The sequence below is a fragment of the Malus domestica genome, chromosome 11, assembly GCF_042453785.1.
Source record: "Malus domestica chromosome 11, GDT2T_hap1".
Lineage (NCBI taxonomy): Eukaryota > Viridiplantae > Streptophyta > Magnoliopsida > Rosales > Rosaceae > Malus > Malus domestica.
This window is the reverse complement of record NC_091671.1, coordinates 7462856-7478585: the sequence shown is the minus strand read 5'-3', so window position 1 is coordinate 7478585 and position 15730 is coordinate 7462856. Positions and strand designations below refer to the sequence as shown.

At 40.4% G+C, this 15730-nt stretch overlaps 2 protein-coding genes across 3 annotated transcripts; both read right to left on the bottom strand.

Moving 5' to 3' along the window:
• Positions 1–1339: 1339 nt before the first annotated feature.
• On the bottom strand, positions 1340–3427 carry LOC103447684 (uncharacterized). Its single transcript, XM_008386872.2, has one exon. It carries the CDS (start codon positions 3425–3427, stop codon positions 1340–1342), a length of 2088 nt encoding a protein of 695 aa, XP_008385094.2.
• A 1644-nt stretch (positions 3428–5071) lies between these two features.
• LOC103447685 (uncharacterized) lies at positions 5072–14135 on the bottom strand. 2 transcript variants are annotated; one of them, XM_017335589.3, is made up of 15 exons: positions 13865–14135; positions 13669–13756; positions 13551–13597; positions 8403–8492; positions 8228–8281; positions 7929–8006; positions 7771–7839; positions 7537–7692; positions 7318–7444; positions 6721–6758; positions 6469–6558; positions 6257–6361; positions 5870–6019; positions 5596–5705; positions 5072–5511 (listed from the first exon to the last, which is right to left on the bottom strand). In XM_017335589.3, the coding sequence occupies exons 1-15, from the start codon at positions 13898–13900 to the stop codon at positions 5436–5438; spliced, it is 1314 nt and encodes a 437-aa protein (XP_017191078.2). In that variant the 5' UTR covers positions 13901–14135; the 3' UTR covers positions 5072–5435. The 2 variants fall into 2 exon arrangements, with proteins under 2 accessions (XP_017191078.2, XP_028944168.1); XM_029088335.2 differs by having other exon boundaries at positions 6721–6755; positions 13865–14052.
• Positions 14136–15730: the final 1595 nt, after the last annotated feature.

Here is a 15730-nt window from a genome sequence, read left to right as displayed (position 1 = left end):
ACAATAATGTGGATCAAACATAAGCCTCTTACTTACAAGTGAAAATGAATATAACAAAATCATAGTACTAAGTGGCAGAAATAAACCATTTAATAATAAAAAAAACTTATTTACTTTTCAGTTACACCTTTAAAGGGCAGTGTCACTCAAAAGAAAAAAATAATAATAATCCTATCAAAATTTGGCGTACAATGAAACGACTTGTAAAGGTATGGTTTTTGTTTGAACATATTTGTATCTATTAAGATGGGAAGTGAAGGCCAAAGTAATAATCCAATGTGCAATGAAGATATGGAGGAAGAGCCTGAAGAAGTATTGTACCCATTGCGAACTCTATTTTGCTTAAAGAAGGGATCCCGAAACATCAAACAGGACGAGTTATAAGTGATCCACTATGAAACTCGAGGTATGGATATAAATTCAATTACGTGATAAAGATGATTTGAAAAATCCACAACCGATAAATGTGGACTTAAATTTCAAGATTGACTGAACAAGTAAGGGGTGCAAGAGTCGTCAATCAAGAAGGAATTAAATTATAAAATTTCATATTTGATTTTTACTTGTGATCTTGTTTTCATGATTGTACCATCTAGGCACAAAGAAGCTTGGACTCCTTGAGTTGAAGAATTTATTTGCTGATCAAGCTACTTGTCTACTTATGATCAAATTCGACTCAAGGAAAACTCGAGGTCAAGTTCTTTACAAGTGATAGGGGTGATCCGATGTAAGGATGGGAAGCATTAAAGACAGATGTCAAGCATTGAGGTAAAACACAGAGAGGTCACAAAGAATTTTAAGTGTAGAATATTTGGTCTCGCTGGAGAGTGGGCTTAACAGCCCTAAAAAAATTTGTGATGAAGAAAAATCGATTAATAGCTTGTAAATAAGTGGTATGGGGTTTGTGTTTGTGAGCATATCTTAAGGGCAAATTAACATGTTAATTAATTCAGTTTCCGTGGCATGTGCTACAGTACTAGTATTATCAAGGTAAAATGATAACATTATTATATATGCTATAGAAAGCCTTCTTTAAAAAAGTTAAAATCCCATCGAACTTTTAGAAATTGGCTTAAATAATTTTAATCAAATTTCAATTGCTAAACAACTAAAATTAAATATTAACAACATAATGATCAAGTATTGATAACACAACAATGAAATATTGACAACTTGACAACATATATAAATATTATAAATCAACGACATACTGAAAAACTGACCATTTCTGCTATTAGAATTTGAAAATTGATCATTTGGCCAATTTCTCTTAAATGTTTTACACTTCTTTTATATTTTTCTTTTTACATGAACTTGAGGAGAAGTTTTCAAGCAGAAGCTAGGGTTGCTTGCTAATAGCAGAAAGAGTTACTGTTGGTGTGCCTTGTTTGATCTGAAACTGTTGGCTGAAACCAAGATTTGCCATGAGAAGGCACACATGTGTAAGAAGCTCTCCTCCATGCCTAAGCTGTTGCGCGTGCTCCTTCCAACTGCATTGACTTGCTGCGTAACACAACATCTCTATCCACACTTGGCTTATTATCCCCCATTTTTCTTCATTACTCTTTCCCTCCTCGGTTTCCAATGCCATCAACTGTTTTGCAAGCCTACACCCATCAAACAACACTGTCTTGCTTCTATCACCAATCACCATTGCCGGAACTAACTCCGTGTTCACCTCAAGCAAAACCTGCCTGGCATGGCCTGCCCCTTTGGTTATGACTTCTCTTCTCTTTTCAAAAAACTCTGTGGCCTCTGTGCACGTGTCACGAAACCTAATCTGCCCAATTCCCTCTGGCAACATGAAGGGGCTGAAGACGAGAATGTGCATCATATAATTTGAGAACAACTTGCTCACCTTGGATTTGGAACTAATTAGAGATGGATCTTGATTTATACTTTCAAGATCATTGTTGAAGCATAAATCTGTTGCAATGTGCCATAGAAGAATGCTTTGGTCTAATGAAGCTTCTTCCACACTCCAACCAAACTTTTCGATACAGTTACTCTTTTGAAGAGCATGAGTGCCTCTCCAATCCAAGACTTCACTGGTTGCAACATTTTCTCTTTGAGCATCTTGGAGTTGCGCAACAATAAGCTCTCTCATCTCAGTAGGGACATCCTCCTTGGCTGTGTACCAATATTTCTCTAACATGTCATAGATGTGAAGGAGTTTGAGAATTCTAGCACACTTCGGGGGATTCTCTTTGAAACAAAAATCGATGAGATTGTATTGTGCCACGGATTCAGACCAATTTTTGTCGTAGCCCCAGCTTGATCTAAAGGAAGAGATTGCTTGATAGACACGAGAAGCAAGTGAGTGCGTCCGCTTGCTTAACCAATGGAGTGTCCAATCTGTACAAATTAGTACAATGATGGCGTACAACTCAAGAGCAATGGCTCCGGCAGACAATAAGTAGGTGAGAGTTATATCAACGGTGGAATAAAAATGCTTATCAACAACAGAGGCAAAGACTACAAGTGTGGAAATGGAGCAAAGAAGGTTGATGAAGCAAAAAATAATACCCGGGCGAGAATACACAACAGTTGCCTTTGTGTATAACACATCATAAACAAAACCAAGCTCAACCTCTATTACTTTGAGGACTTCTTTCGGTGAATGACCCTGAAGCACTTCACTGCAGCAATTGCGATCATTGTAGTCCAGGATGAGATCTGCGTAAAGGCGCTTAAAGAGGTCGAACAATTCAAATGCTTCGTGGAGATATCTGGCTTCGGAAATAACAGGATTGATCCGCCCAACACGAAAAATACCTTCACCACCTGTACTTCCAATTGCAACCTCATCTCCTCGAGCTTTGATAGCGCTATATTCAGCTGCATAATTGGCATAACCACGACCTGGATTCGGAGCAGGGAGCAAGGAGTCACGCAATGTTCCACTGCTTGCAGACCGCAGGGCCCAAGTCCGCTCTCCATACTTGGTAAGTCCAACAACAAATACTGGTATTGCTAGCAATGAGAGGGGGTACGTGCTCGGCGTCCAGTATCTTAAAAAGATGAAAAAAGCCACTTCAACCTGGACAACTAAACCCAGCAGGTGCCTCAACCAAAGCTCATTGTCCTCCAACGCGTAAGCAGTGATGGTGTCTGGACCGCCAAGGTGCACGAGAAGAAATGGCGCCCAGAAAGCCATAATGGTATGGTTGTTTGGATGTGGGGAGCTTTCTTGATCGTCTACTTGGAAGCTGGATATCATTCCAAGCGTGACAGTAGCAACCCAGTCCGCTGATAAGTACGCTGTCCAAATGACGATTCTGATCCAAGTTTTAGCGCTGTACTTTCTTCGGCTTCCCAACACCACTAGGACAGTTTGTAAGCATAGGCTGCAGAGGACCAGGAGTCGGAGGTTCCATTTGTTCCATAGGTTTCCCACACTTTCTGGAATAATTCTAATTTCCACCATTTTTGTAGTTTATGAATGAAATTTAATGCGTAAGATGTGGTAAGAAATGAGAGAACTATAGGGGGAAGAGAACACTGAAATAACATATATAGCATGGTATTACAATTCATTCACAATATAACACCATATCATATGCCATAACATACATGTATTAACTGTATCGTCTACTCATACTATAACACGTGATGTACATCACTTGACGGTATTCCCTATCAAAATTTCTCGACAACAACCACTAGTACTTGATTTAACAGCTTAGCCCGTTGGTGGTACCAAAAATTTAGGGGTGTGATATCCACACACCCTATTTTACTTCTCACATACCTTCTTAATTTTCGGCCGTTGGATCGGATGAATTGAAGAAGATCAACGGACATAAATTATTAAAGGATGTGTAGGAAGTAAAATGAGGTGTGTGGACAACACACCCCAAAATTTATACAAGTTTTAGTATTAAATTCGTAGCCATGTGGTTTGTTCCTGAATTGTGGCATTTTATTTTAAACATCATGTACATTAGTCCTCAACATAATATAAAAAATAGATGTAGCTACCACACTTGCACATACAATAGCGTGGATTGTGGCATTTTATTTTAAACATCATGTACATTAGTCCTGAACTTAATATAAAAAAAAAACAGATGTAGCTTACCACACTTGCACATACAATAGCGATAAAAATCGAAAGTCTTGTAGGCTCTTCTTCTTTCTTTTCTTTTTTCAAGAAAGAGGACCAACTGGTGGCTTTGCCACTGCAGTACACCCTATAGGGACTGAGAAGACTCAAAGAGACATTTCAGCCTCCCCAGCTAGCATCGTGTAATTCACCAGCGTTAGAAATCGAAAGTCTTGCAGGTTTTTCGGTCCTCATTATTTTACGAGTTTGCTCATCACTTGCCTTTTTCTCTATAACAACTCTTAAGCATTGATATTTGTTGGTTTTTTTTTTTTTTTTTCAAGAAAGAGGACCAACTGATGGCTTTGCCACTGCAGTACACCCTACAGGGATCGAGAAGACTCAAAGAGACATTTCAGCCTCCCCAGCTAGCATCGTGTAATTCACCAGCGTTAGAAATTGAAAGTCTTGCAGGTTTTTCGATCCTCATTATTTTACGAGTTTGCTCACCACTTGCCTTTTTCTCTATACCAACTCTTAAGCATTGATATTTGTTGGTCTACATTTTAATACAACCGTTGCTGTGATATACCACCCAAGTCAATGACAAGTTTTAAAATTAAACACATAAATCTAGCTACATTTCCAACTGTAGCAAAGACTAGCTAGTAGCAAAAGCATATGATAGCTTAGGTGGTTATTTTTAAAATTATGCTGTTAATCACTTGCTTATAGCACAAGAAAACGAATACGTCTCCGTCTTCGACCCTTTCGTCACCTAACGGACTGGTGGTTGGCAGTGGCACACATTTTATTATCTAATTGAGCAGCAAGCACAACAACAAAAGTTCGACTTACGTTCTTTCATTTCGGAGCGAAAAAATGAGGAAAATGAAGTTACAGGATTACCCGAGAGAGCTAATCTCTTGACGTATACTGTATTCTTTTGTGCTTGAGGCCAAAGGGATTAGAACTATTGCCTTCAGACGTGAGGGGTATAATGGTCTTACTACTACTGGAGTAGAATACGTGAAACCGGAACTTGATACAATACACAAATTAGAGAGGCGGTACAAATGTGGTAAGTGTAGCATTACTCAGGCGAGTCACGCTTTCATCCTACAATACGATAAATTTATATGAATGCAAGGCTCCAATGCCGTGTACAAGTGATGTGTAAAGTATGAATTTACCATTCTTATGTTCGTGATTCGAGCCTTCCGAGATTACCTGTTTCCAAACACAGACTAGACACTTCTGCTTCTTTACCTAGTGAACATTTTGATATGCGAAGAACGCCGAGCAAATGCGTTTCATAAACTTTACAAAGAAAACTGTGCTACTTTAACCAATTTTAGTATGAAGGGGGTTGAGCTGATTGCCTTTGCATTCACCGCACGGTCATGGGGCCATCTTGTTTCATCTTGATGAGGTTGCTTTCAATGTTTCGCAACACTGGTTTATAGCTGCAACTCGTCGGATGAAATTCATGTTAGCACGAAACTTATAAGAAGAAAACGGAGGGAGGAAAAGAGGGAGAGGGAGCTTACAGGCGTGCAAGCCCATTGTATGCTTGGGTAGCTTGTTGGAGTCGTGCGGAGAGCTGCAATACTTCAGCTGATAACGCTTCTGCTCTGCTCTGTTCTTTCGCAAGTTGATCCTACAAATAAAAGCACGGATGAAACTCAAAAAATGATGCCAATTAATGAAAGCTAAATGACCCCCATCCTGAATCTTTAATCAAAGCACCATGGAAAGTTCAAATATAGTTTTTTTCATATCAAAAAACAAATGAATAAAACTTCTTTCTGCTAGCTGACTAACCTTGATGGAGAGAACTTCAGTTGTATACGCAGCTGAACCAGTCTCATTGGCCCCGCCTTCATGGGATTCTAGTAACCCCTTGGACTGGTCGGTTCTCAACCTATCTATAGTTGCACGGAGCTCTTCATTATGCTTAAGACAGTCTTTCACCTGCATATTCACATGCCAAAAATTAAGACATTTCACGAAAATACAAAAGCTGCAAACATGAACCAGATTAGTTAGATTCGCTAGTCAAGCATAGTAAATGGTAAGACCTCCGTATCCAGTTGGCAATTGTTTAATGAGAAACCAAAGAAAGACATATTATTAGAAAAAAATAATACTGGATAATTTTACATATAGCCAACATTCTGTCAATCTCTGTGCTAAGCCATTGACAATTACCTGATTCTCCCAGTGCCCTGATATGCTCATTGCTTGCTGATAAGAATTCGAGAGATCAGAATTTTCCTCGAAAAGCCTTTCTATCTCCGAAGATTGGGAATCAATCTGCCACCAAGTACAAAAAGTGAGTTTTCTGCCAAAAGACAAATACACCACCAAAAATTAAAAAGGGTTCCTATTGGAATTATAAAAGAGAGTGTTGCAAAGATAACCTCTATCAAAAGTTTTTGTCTACTACTTTCCAATCTCTCAATCACTACTGCCATGTCATGCAACTGCTTCTCAAGTTTCTCCTTGTCTTCCTGTTCATTAATGCATTGACCCGTAAATAAAATTAATAATTTATTAAGGAACAACGGGAAGAGAGGACACTCATATTATGGTAATAGTAACAGTGCCTCCTGAGAGGAACTCATTAAACCTGACAAATGTAAAATTTCTAGGTCATCATGAAATGGACTTACGAGTGAAAATTCCTTGCCAGCCACTTTCTCTGAAACTTCTGCAGTGCAAGAACCACGGGCATAACAACATTCATAAGATCTAACTTTTTTGTAAAATGCCACCATGCAGCAAAAGAATCATGGAAGGCCAATAGAACAACAAAATTGACAGAAGCGTAAACGGGATATGGGGAATTGCAACACCATAGATGGTATTCAAGACTAAACAATTTTACTTGGAATCTAGAACTCAGAAGCCAAAAGGGTTTCCAGTTGCGACTCCAAGTACACTGAACCCATGAGCCGCCATGGATTTCCATTTATGAATCTTAAATTAGATATAGAGGAAGTATGAATATAGTGCCAAATATGCAAACAAGAAGAAAAAACTACTAAGAGGAAAAATTCAGGCCAATAACGGTCAATTTGTTTGACTTTTCTAGACCAACAATGTTTATGTACATTTGTTCCTTAGCCTCTTTCACATCAGACCGTGCGGCCCCCAAGATTTAAAGGAGGCTTCCTAAAGTCCTCTCCATTTTATAACTTGAACATCTGAAAGGAGATTTTCTGAAATTCTTTATGGTGTAGAAATGTACATTTGGATGGTTTTGGTACCTGAAGCCTTTCTAGACATAGCTGCAAGCTTTTCCTCCAATTCCTGCTTTACAGATGTAAGGGTGGATGCCCGGGCTTGCTCCTCTGCTAATTGTTGTCTCTCTTGCTGCCTCAAGTGTGACTCTTGCTACAAGAAATTTACCACAGTTGGACACCTATAAACAATGCACCAGTTGGGAAATTGGGAAACTACAAATATTCCAACAAACAAATTATCACCTGTAACGCAGATTTTAAGCTAGCCAGCTCCTTTTCTAACATTTGCATCTGATCTGGTGAATTAGAAATTGAGTTCATTGCACTAAGTGAACCACTCATTGCTTGTTGCTGTAACATATTCAGTTCAGCTCTCAAAGCGGCTGCATCTTCCTCAGCCTGTTGCAAGACAACAAGTGAGAAAAGCATAGAAAGATACTGTTCCAAAGGTATTTAATAGAGAAACTAATTGCATACTCGATACTGTTCTTCTTCTGCATCCTTTAACCGTTTCTTGAGCGTACGAAGCTGGGCTGAAAGATCCTCCTACATTAAGAAATCAAATTGTGAGAGTGAAATAAAACAGAATGAACCAAGTGAGATGAAACACCAACTAAAATATAGATGGTCAGTACCCGTGCAACAACTGCCGCATCTTTCTCCATTGCAACATCCTTGAGAGCTTTTCTCAAAGACGGTACAGTGTTTTTCTCCTGCAATTTACACAAAGTATTAGATGAGAATAGGCTGAAAAAGTTAACAAGGAATGCCCTTTTTTCTTTCCTATAGCTGCACATTCATTGTTTCTACGGACCATGAAACGAAGACAAGACATAAAATATGGAAAGATAGAGTTGAGAATACATTAATGCATAAAAAGACATACTCTTTACTGGGAAAAAAATGTGATGATATTTAAAGGTGTCACATTTACCAGATCATTTAAACGTTTCTGCAGCACATCGCCCCCGGCTTCCTTTGTTTCAAGCTGAAATATCAAGAGGGCAAAATAATTGCGCATCAAAAAATTGATCGTGAAAGAAAACCAATACCCTCGTAAAATCGAAACTAAGAATCAAACAAGCAAACTACAGAAACAATAGTCTTACCATGGAAGCCAAGTTTTTGTTTTGCTCCTCCAATTCCGCATTTTTCTTCTCTAAGTCTTTTATCTGGGCAACCAAAACACTAACGTCGCTCTGCACCAGCAATCACATATACATGGGAATTAAAACTAAAACTTTCTCGGCAACAACAACAACAACAACAACAACAAAGCCTTTTCCCACTAAGTGGGGTCGGCTATATGAATCCTAGAACGCCATTGCGCTCGGTTTTGTGTCATGCCCTCCGTTAGATCCAAGTACTCTAAGTCTTTTCTTAGAGTCTCTTCCAAAGTTTTCCTAGGTCTTCCTCTACCCCTTCGGCCCTGAACCTCTGTCCCGTAGTCACATCTTCGAACCGGAGCGTCAGTCGGTCTTCTTTGCACATGTCCAAATCACCAGAGCCGATTTTCTCTCATCTTTCCTACAATTTCGGCTACTCCTACTTTACCTCGGATATCCTCATTCCCAATCTTATCCTTTCTCGTGTGCCCACACATCCCACGAAGCATCCTCATCTCCGCTACACCCATTTTGTGTACGTGTTGATGCTTCACCACCCAACATTCTCTGCCATACAACATCGCTGGCCTTATTGCCGTCCTATAAAATTTTTCCTTGAGCTTCAGTGGCCTACGACGGTCACACAACATGCCGGATGCACTCTTTCCATCCAGCTCGTATTCTATGGTTGAGATCTCCATCTAATTCTCCGTTCTCTTGCAAGATAGATCCTAGGTAACGAAAACGGTCGCTTTTTGTGATCTTCGCTAGATTGCTCCGGTCATTAGTGTGGATAAGTATATAAATGGATAGAGATAGGAAAGCAAACACAAGATGTACGTGGTTCACCCAGATTGGCTACGTCCACGGAATAGAAGAGTTCTCATTAATTGTGAAGGGTTTACACAAGTACATAGGTTCAAGCTCTCCTTTAGTGAGTACGAGTGAATGATTTAGTACAAATGACATTAGGAAATATTGTGGGAGAATGATCTCGTAATCACGAAACTTCTAAGTATCGGAGTGTGGTGTTGTCTTGACTTGCCTTATCTGTCTCATAGGTAGATGTGGCATCTTCTCTGGAAGTACTCTTCCTCCATCCAGGGGTGGTATCTTTAACTGGTGGAGATGCACAAGGTAATGTATCAATTTCACTTGAAGCTTACTTGTAGTTTCAGGCTTGGTCAAGCGCGATACAAACCATGTAGTAGGAGTCCCCCAAGTCGCCGAGCTAGGGGGTCTGCTGAAAGAGGTGACAGACAAGGTAAGCAATCAGAGCTCCGACTGATTGTTCACCTTCTCCCCATCTTGCAGCAGCATGAAGGATAAAGAGAAGAAAAATGAGAAGAGATGATATGAGATACTTTTGCTTTTGAAGAAGTAACTTTCCACAGGCTTATTCTTGAACTGAGCTGGAGGGTTTTCTGGTTTCCTCCAGAGTATAAGGTCGACTGAAGAATTTGAGGGTCAAAACAAGTCCATCAAATCTAGAGTACGTTCCACCCTGCTGATATGGGATACTTTTGCTTTTGACAGAGTAATGGATGTATCGGCACGTGTGCTGTTACGCTTGTCTCCACATGCTTCCTTGTATCCTTCGCACTTGCCCTATCTGTTCCTCAAGCAGATGCGGAATCTTCCCTGGAAACATAAGATGATGAAGATGAGTACTCGAGAGCAATGCCAGGTAAGTAATCAGGTAAGGGGTTCCAGGCAGTCAGTTCCTGGCTGGAAGCTTGATTCCAAGTGCTGACATATTGCTCTCTTTCTCCTTGTCTTGCAGGTAAAAACAAGGCCAAAAGAAAAAACAAGGAAAAAGCATGATATGGGATACTCTTGCTTTTAACCCTGATGATATGAGATATTCTTGCTCTAGTATAGCTTGTTTGCAGAGGTATTATCGGGGGAAAAGAAAGCTGAATATTTCGAAAGGCTTTGTTGGGAGTGCCCTCTCAGATATGATGAAGGGTTGAGCATTTTTGCAGGTCTGCCTGTCCGTTGGGATGGAGGTCGACATATATAGGAGTTTCCCTAACAACAAGTAGTAATGCTATTCCTTTACCCTGCTTGGTCATAGCACGGTAGTGGGAGCTGCCAGTTTCACATGTTTTAACTCTGTCAGAGCACTTTGAAAAAGTGGTCTGTGGTATCTGGCTCTCGAGATTCGGAGAACGATGCCTCTTCGATTTTTGAGAAAGCAATCATGCTGGGGGTCTGACTCTCGAGATTCGGAGAGCAGTGTCTCTTCGATTTTTGAGGAAGTAATCATGTTGGGAGTCTGGCTCTCGAGATTCGGAAGGCGGTGCCTCTTCGATTTTGGAGCAAGCAATCTTGTTGGGAGTGTTGTCTCGAATGTGAGTAAAGGTTAGACATGTTTGCTAGTCTACCTTGCCACGAAGCACAAAGGTTGACACACAGGGACTTTCCAATTATCCAGCAATGGTACTGTTCCTTTACCCTCTCTTCGATTTTGAGAAAGTAGTCATGTTGGGAGTCTGGCTCTCGAGATTCGGAGGACGGTGCCTCTTCGATTTTGGAGCAAGCAATCTTGTTGGGACTGTTTTCTCGAATGTGAGTAAAGGTTGGGCATGTTTGCTAGTCTACCTTGCCACGAAGCACAGAGGTTGACACACAGGGACTTTCCAATTATCCAGCAGTGGTACTGTTCCTTTACCCTTGTGGGTAATAATATGGTAGCTAGACCTTCAAAATTTATGTGTCTAAACTTTGTTAGTGTTGTTTCTTTGCTATTCTTTTACCTTTCTTGGTCAGAGCGATGTAGTGGGAGCTGCAAGCTTCACGTGCTCAACTTTGGCAGAGAACTTTGGCAAAGTGATCTGTGGTACCCATGAGTTATTGTTGCGTGTGGGAAGTGGGTGATTGAACAGTAAGATTCATGTGCTTTCTACTTCACCAGAAGTCTTCGACAGAATGCCCATAATTTCTGCAAAGCTGAGTGTGCGTGTGACAGGTGCTGACAAGGCTAGAAAAGTAGATGCCTCTTCGATTTCTGAGATCGGCCCTCGTGGTATCTGAGCAGCCCAGCTTTTGAGAAAGCGAGCGCCTCTTCGATTGATTCGGAGAACGGTGCCTCACCGATTTTTGAGAAAGCAATCATGCTGGGGGTCTGGCTCTCGAGATTCGGGGAGCAGTGTCTCTTCGATTTTTGAGAAAGTAATCATGTTGGGAGAGTAGCTCTCGAGATTCGGAGGGCGGTGCCTCTTCGATTTTGGAGCAAGCAATCTTGTTGGGAGTGTTTTCTCGAATGTGAGTAAAGGTTGGGCATGTTTGCTAGTCTACCTTGCCACGAAGCACAGAGGTTGACACACAGGGACTTTCCAATTATCCAGCAATGGTACTGTTCCTTTACCCTCTCTTCGATTTTTAAGAAAGTAGTCATGTTGGGAGTCTGGCTCTTTAGATTCGGAGGACGGTGCCTCTTCGATTTTGGAGCAAGCAATCTTATTGGGAGTGTTTTCTCGAATGTGAGTAAAGGTTGGGCATGTTTGCTAGTCTACCTTGCCACGAAGCACAGAGGTTGACATACATGGACTTTCCAATTATCCAGCAGTGGTACTGTTCCTTTACCCTTGTGGGTAATAATATGGTAGCTAGACCTTCAAAATTTATGGGTCTAAACTTTGTTAGTGCTGTTTCTTTGCTATTCTTTTACCCTTCTTGGTCAGAGCGATGTAGTGGGAGCTGCAAGCTTCACGTGCTCAACTTTGGCAGAGAACTTTGGCAAAGTTATCTGTGGTACCCATGAGCTATTGTTGCGTGTGGGAAGTTGGTGATTGAACAGTAAGATTCATGTGTTTTCTACTTCCCCAGAAGTCTTTGACAGAATGCCCATAATTTCTGCAAAGCTGAGTGTGCGTGTGACAGGTGCTGACAAGGCTGGAAAAGTAGGTGCCTCTTCGATTTCTGAGATCGGCCCTCGTGGTCTCTAGGGAGCCCAGCTTTTGAGAAAGCGAGCGCCTCTTCGATTTCTGAGATCGGCCTTCGTGGTCTTTGAGCAGCCCAACTTTTGAGAAAGCAAACGGCTCTTCGATTTCTGAGATCAACCCTCGTGATCTCTAAGCAGCCCAACTTTTGAGAAAGCAAACGCCTCTTCGATTTCTGAGCAGGCGCCTCTTCGATTTCTGAAGCTCCGTCGAGTGCAGATTTTTATAGAGGCTGGCATTAAGTTCCAAAGCACACTTGAATCTCCACCAGTAGAAGCTTCATTCTTGCACTTCTAAGATCTTGATTTGTCCGACCTCTTCTCTCTTCAACACCTTTGAAAATGTCTGGCTCCTCCGACCGTCGTTTTGACTTGAACCTTGTTGAAGAGGCAGCCCCGCCTTCTCCAGACAACATATGGCGCCCATCCTTCGTCTCCTCAACTGGTCCTCTTACCGTTGGGGATTCCGTGATGAAGAATGATATGACCGCTGCGGTGGTGGCCAGGAACCTTCTCACTCCCAAAGATAACAGACTACTTTCCAAACGGTCTGATGAGTTAGCTGTTAAGGATTCGCTGGCTCTCAGTGTTCAGTGTGCAGGTTCTGTGTCTAATATGGCCCAACGCCTATTTGCTCGAACCCGCCAAGTTGAATCATTGGCGGCTGAAGTGATGAGTCTCAAACAGGAGATTAGAGAGCTCAAGCATGAGAATAAACAGTTGCACCGGCTCGCACATGACTATGCTACAAACATGAAGAGGAAGCTTAACCAGATGAAGGAAACTGATGGTCAGGTTTTACTTGATCATCATAGATTTGTGGGTTTGTTCCAAAGGCATTTATTGCCTTCGTCTTCTGGGGCTGTACCGCGTAATGAAGCTCCAAATGATCAACCTCTGATGCCTCCTCCTTCTAGGGTTCTGTCCAGTACTGAGGCTCCAAATGATCCCCCTCCGGTGCCTTCTCTTTCTGGGGCTCTACCGACTGCTGAGACTTCTCCTAAGCAACCTTTGTGAAGGCTCCCTCTTGTGTGTTTATTTTGACTCATGTATATGTACATATTTGTAGCTTATCGGGGATATCAATAAATAAGCTTTCCTTCATTTCAACGTATTGTGTTAAATACACCAAAGCCTTCTTCGCTAAAAACAAAATTCCGAAAATTTTCTTTTCTCAACAGATAATGAATGAAGAAATCAGCTCCTACCTCAGAGAGCCGATTCGCGCTCTCCGATTTTCGCATTCCTCCATTATCTGCGCAATCAAAAACTTCAGCGAAAATACAAAAATCTCAAATTTAACAAAAAAAAAGAAAGATAGCGAACCGATTGGAATCGAGATTTTGCTGAGATCGGGTCCCGACGAAGTTTTGCTCAACTTTTCCGCAGCTCGCTTTTGGCGAATTTCTTCCAACTGATAAAAATTCAAATAAAATGAACAAAATTGAAGGAGAATTACGTATTTTCGAATGCAAATATTCAATGAGAAAAGGAAAGTAAACGATGGCGATGAGATCCGTACCGTTCGTCGGCCGAGAGTTGCGTGGCGGGAGTCCATGGCGGAGCGAAGGCGAGGTAAGGACGGTAGTTTCCGTCTCGGTCGCTCTCGCTGCAGCCTCTGCACGGCGGTTTCTCTCGGTGATGGTTTCGATCCGGCACAGAGAGAGAAGGCGGTGGCTGGCTGTGTAGAAAACGTTTCTAACGGTCCGTAGGCCCAAATGAAAGAGACAATTGTTTCAAAACTTTTGGAAGAGTTTCACGGTTTGCGGGCCGGGTCTAAGCCCATTCCGTTATTTCAGTTACTTGACTCCCCGAGGATTGAGGAGGAATTAAAGTACTTTGCAGTTTATTCACAAAATTTTCGAGTTTATAAATGAAATTGTTTATTTTATAAATTATTTTGTAAAGATGTTTTATAAAAAGTTAATTAAAACTAAGATCGTTCAGTCATAAGCTATATAAACAAATGGACAAATTTGGTAAAAATATTATAAACTGTCTATCTATTTGTTATAATTGATTCACTAAATGATATTAATTTTAATTGCTTTTTTTTTTACAGAGATGATCATCAAGAATTATTTATATTTATAGACGATTTCGATTATTAGCACAAAGTTTTGTGAGTCGGCCACAAAGTTCCTTTTATTTCTTTATGCTTATTTTCTTCTAATCTCATACAGTCATATCGTGTAAGTTTGTATGAGGTGAAGCAATGTTACTATTCATTTGTTAATATTTTGGCAATCGGCTGCCCTTAGGGCTAGTTTGGTATTGTTGTGCTTTGAAAAAAAAAACTGCTTCTGATGTACTATGAGAATAAGCTCATTTCTGCTGCTTCACGTTTTCAACATTTTTTTTCACCCAAAACTATGAAAATAAGTTGTTTTTAAGTGTTTACCAAACACATTTTTGAGCTCAGCTTTTTTTATACCCACTTTTTATAAAAGCACCTCAGCACCAAACCAGTACTTAATCTCACTGCATAGGTTCATGCACAGCATCCTTCAACTATCATGAGTCTCATTCACTAAAGAGTATTCTTTTATTCCATGTTACAATAGATATGCAAACGGAATTAAAATACATGGACAAATAAAAAAATATGTTCACAAAAATATACCCACTTTTTATAAAAACACATCAGCACCAAATCAGTACTTAGTCTCATTACATAGGTTCATGCACGGCATCCTTCAACTATCATGAATCTCATTCACTAAAGATTATTCTTTTATTCCATGTTACAATAGATATGCAAATGGAATTAAAATACACGGACAAATAAAAAAATATGTTCACAAAAATTCGGAGAATAATTGGCCGAGCTAACTCTAAAACTCCATTTGGTGGGTTATGAGATAGGTTGCAATCAATTAAAATGGACTTGGATTCAGTCCATGTCGTCATTTGTTGTGTTAAAATGTGAGATGAACATGATGGATTATGGATCCACATTAGAGTGAATTATCTAACGTATCCTTATATTGTTGGAAAATATTAGTATTTAGGTTTATTTTAGTATTTGGATTTTGCTTGTTAGTTTAGGATTTGGGCCAAGTCTATCCGAGTTAGGGTTTCTTAGGTTTAGTTATCTATAAATATTTCTTGTAATTTACTTTGAGAAACATGTCATTCACAATGTAGTCTTTTGGGATTCTGTAGCTGTTTCGGCATTCTCCTTTGTTTAATAATATTCTTATTATTTTGTAATCTTTTATAGTTTTGTGGCCTGTGTATTCTTGCATTGGGCATGGTAGCTTGAACTTGGAATGGAAATCGGCATCGGCATCAGCATGGGCATCGACATCGGTATCGACATCGGCATCGGCACTAGAATTTGGAGTTTTGCATCCACATCTACTTTGGCAAACCCATGTCGTGTACC